A 4,174-nucleotide genomic window follows, 5' to 3' on the forward strand; every position below is an offset into this window, starting at 1 on the left:
GTGATGTGTGTGCGAGTGCATGATTGACAGTATGTGAACAAGGCTGTCCTATCGGGTGTAATGTCTTAACTGTACTCCACCCTCTGTGAAAATATGGTCCGTGTTTACTTTGATTTTTAATATTCGTGAAAGGCGAAGCCATAACATAACATACCCTGTGTTAACTCGGTAATGGTATAACACTTTCACAGATCGATTCTTATTGTAAAGGTTAGCGGCGGCGGTGGTGGAGAAAAAGAGAGACAGAGAGAGAGAGAGAGAGAGAGAGAGAGAAAGAGAAAGAGAAAGAGGGTAGATTAGGGGTGTTCAGTATGGAAAAACCGGGTGAGGGGTTGCAAAGGTCAGGGTTTGGTCGTGGTTGGGTGGGCTCGAACTAGTGTTGATGGATGTTGCGGTTGTTGGGGGTACCGTCGTTAGCCGTGGTTGCGGTTGGTAATGTTGTTAGCTGTGATTTGACACAGCCTGGTTGCTTGTTAGTTGTTGTTGTTGTCGTCGATGTTGTTTGTTGCTGGTTGGTTACAAGCCCAGATCTATGATCAAAGGCGTTCCAGCCATACCCACCAAGTCTGTTATTCAAGCAATGTAATTTAAGACTTCATTATCCGGTGTGCCCTACATTATTTTGGAAAGAGACCGCTGTCTCCGTCAGCGTTACAATCATCATCGTCATCATCATCACCGCTTTCACCACTACCACCACCAACACCACCACCACCACCATACCACCACCACACCACCACCGCCACCACCACCACCACCACCACCACCACCATCAACATCACGGTGTTTTTAGCGATGGTGGTGATACTGATAGTATGGATTTTGAGAGTGTTAGAGGAGGTGGTGTTCTTGATTGTAGTACTGCTGGTGGTTACGGCAGTGGTATTAATGGTAGTGGTGTTGGTGGCACTCGTAGTGGTGGTATACTTGCTATTGTTGTTGGTAGCAGCAGTAGTAATAATGTTGGTGATGGTTGTAGTGTTGGTGACGGTTGTGATGGTGATAGTGGTAACATCTTTTAGTGGTATTGGTAGTGTTAGTGGTCGTAGTGGGGTTGGTGATGCGATTATGGTATGTTTGCATGTATGTATGTATGAATGTATGTATGTATGTAAGTATGTATGTATGTATGCATGTACGTACGCATGTATGTATGTATGTTTGCATGTATGTATGTATGTATGAATGTATGTATGTATGTAAGTATGTATGTATGTATGCATGTACGTACGCATGTATGTATGTATGTTTGCATGTATGTATGTATGTATGTATGTATGTTTACATGTATGTACGTACGTACGTATGTATGTATGATATATGTATATATGTATGTATGTACGTATGTATGTTTGCATGTATGTAAGTACGTACGTATGTATGTATGTATGTATGCATGTATGATTGTATGTACGTATGTACGTGAGTATATATGTTTTATGTATGTATGTATTACGTACGTATGTATGTTTGTATGATTGCATGCATGCTTGTATGTACGTATGTATGTACGTTTGTTTACATATATGTATGTACGTAAGTACGATGTATGTATGCATGTACGTACGTAAGTATATTTGTATGATTCTATGCATGTACGTACGTACGTATGTATGTTTGTATGATTGCATGCATGCTTGTTTGTATATATGTATGTATGTATGTATGTTTGTACGTATGTCCGTGCGTATATACGTATACATGGCTGGTTGGTTGGTTAGAAGTAAAGAGAAGCAAAGTAGAAGAAAGTGCCAATGGTGAGGATTTATTCAAGGTGGACTTCAACCGGAAGTGACTCACACACTTAGTTTCGTGACCTTCCTCTGCGGCACATATTGAATGAGACATGCAAGATCCAGTTATGAAACCGCAACGGACAACCGCTGACCTAATTATGGCTTTGAGTGACGCCTTCTGTAGTATGTCGGTCATACGTGACCATAAGGCTTGGAAGCAAACTTCATAACCTCTCAGCCCTATCGTTTACAATTGCTTTAAAAAAACTGCTTTAAGAGTAATTATGCACAATATCCCGCAACTGGTTCATTATTTAGTCTCAAACGGCTTAATTCTGAATCGTACTTTTGTATTTCTGATAAAATTTTTCTTCTTGTAAATTGATACCCATGATATCGCCGCACACAACGAAAAATATCTCTAAACGCTTATGGATAAAATTTCATTGGCTTATAATATGTTAGGCTTCACAATATATCGTGATAAAACTGTTTTTCTTTATCGACGCTACCCTAGAATGTCACATGCGGATCCTAAAGTAACAGTATCTGATAAAACTTTGCAAAACACTTTTCCCTTCAAATATGTTTGTAGCATGTTAAATAAAATGATGAAATTACAAATAGAATTTTGAAGTTAAGAATAAATTTTGAAAAATTACTATCTTCAGTATGGTGTATGAATATTAAAAAAAAAAGACACAAAAGTATTTATTTTGAAAAGAAGTATTTTGTGTGTTTTGTGAAACACCGATTTTAATTTCAGCCATTTTAAATTTTGAGCATTTTCAGCAAAAATGTCTCTTAGAAAAATTTTTGCACTTTTTTTTGAGAAGCTATGTGTTATTAAATTCTTAGAGTAAACAGGTGTTCTAATTGTAGAAACTCTCTTGTGATGTATTAGCCTGAGGAAGGTAGTCTGTATAGTTGGTATGGAAGAATAAAAATTTCAAAGCATTAGTCTTGTAGAGAATTACATTCTAGAAAACACACAAACCGAAGGGAAAATACAAGGACTGTTCTAAATGTAATTTGGAAAAAGGAATGTGGAAAGTTGGAAACCAAATGAAAATGATGGGGTATTAGGGAGAAAAATATAGTTAATGCACCAAAGAATTTTGAAGAGAATTGCATTATATATACATAACTGAAACAAGACACCAGAAAAGTAAACCCTACAGGCATCGATAATCCCTTCAAATGTTCAACTTGTAACCGAGTTTGTCTTTCTAAGGTTGGTCTTGTTAAACTACTCAAGACTTCGTGGGTAAAAACAAGCTAATAATAAATCCGCAATGAGAAGCTAATAATAAATCCACAATGAGAAGTGTGTCTTTGGTGTCTTTAATTAGCTAAGCAGGATAAGAGTAAAAGCGAGTTTACAGCTGTTTCGTTGTACCATGCTGAGGTAAATATGTATTTACCTCGTTGCAAATGGCAGACATCGCCAGAACGAAGCAGGCTGTGATATCTTGCGCTCTGTTCTTCTCTTTGTCTATCTTTGCCTTCTTCATTCTGATGAAGTCTACCATTTGCAACGAGGTATACATATAAGAATATATATTATGTATCTACATTTCTCTGATGTATATGTACCTATGTAGTTGATATATTTATGTATCTATAAGGTGCATATATATATATATATATATATATATATATATTATATATATATATATATATATATTTATATATTATATATATATATAATATATATATATATATATATATATATATATAATATATATATATATGTAAATAGATATATGTATATATACATGCAAACATATGCATCCATTCAAACACACACACACTTATAAATATATGCGTGTATGTGTGTGTGTGCGTGATTGTGGTTGTGCAGATGCATGTGTTTGTGAATGCGAAAAACCAGGTCAGGTTTTGTTCGAACGCACGTCCTTTTCTTTATCGAGTCGGCATACGATAAGAGGAGGCATTCCAGCAATGACCGTTTTATCTCTTTTTTATTTTTATTGTCTCACAAGCCTAATTTAATTGAAGACACTACAGTGTGATATGGAGGAGATTTGACAATTATTTCTAGCTGATTAGAGACCACATAGAAGCTCCGTCGCTCCGTAAGGGCAGTATGGTAAAATTTAAAAGATTTTAAAGGGAAATACATATGATACTTACAAAATTCTCAATTTCTTCATATTTCCAAATATGTCTTTCGGGAATGTGGTGATGTTGTTTTTATTCAAGGTACTGAAAAACAGAAATGGTGGGAAATGATATAGAGACAGGTTTAGTATATGTGCACATACACACACACACACACACACACACGCACACACAGACACACACACACAAATACATACACTCACACGGACAAACTAGCACACACAAACACATAAACATACACATACACACAAATACACGCATACATGCACACATATACATGCACACACATACAC

The 4,174-nt window shown here is 36.2% G+C and overlaps 1 protein-coding gene across 1 annotated transcript in view; it reads right to left on the reverse strand.

Annotated features, from left to right (window-relative positions):
• LOC115230939 (slit homolog 2 protein-like) overlaps positions 1–3,965 on the reverse strand; it is a gene marked incomplete at both ends in the record, with an annotated part of 60,754 nt that extends 56,789 nt beyond the window's left edge. Inside the window, one exon of the mRNA XM_029801043.1 lies at positions 3,894–3,965. Within this exon, the coding sequence (XP_029656903.1) occupies positions 3,894–3,965 (72 nt within the window). The remainder of the gene's footprint in view (positions 1–3,893) is intronic.
• Positions 3,966–4,174: the final 209 nt, after the last annotated feature.

Source organism: Octopus sinensis, unplaced genomic scaffold (genome assembly GCF_006345805.1).
Source record: "Octopus sinensis unplaced genomic scaffold, ASM634580v1 Contig16840, whole genome shotgun sequence".
NCBI classification, from domain to species: domain Eukaryota; kingdom Metazoa; phylum Mollusca; class Cephalopoda; order Octopoda; family Octopodidae; genus Octopus; species Octopus sinensis.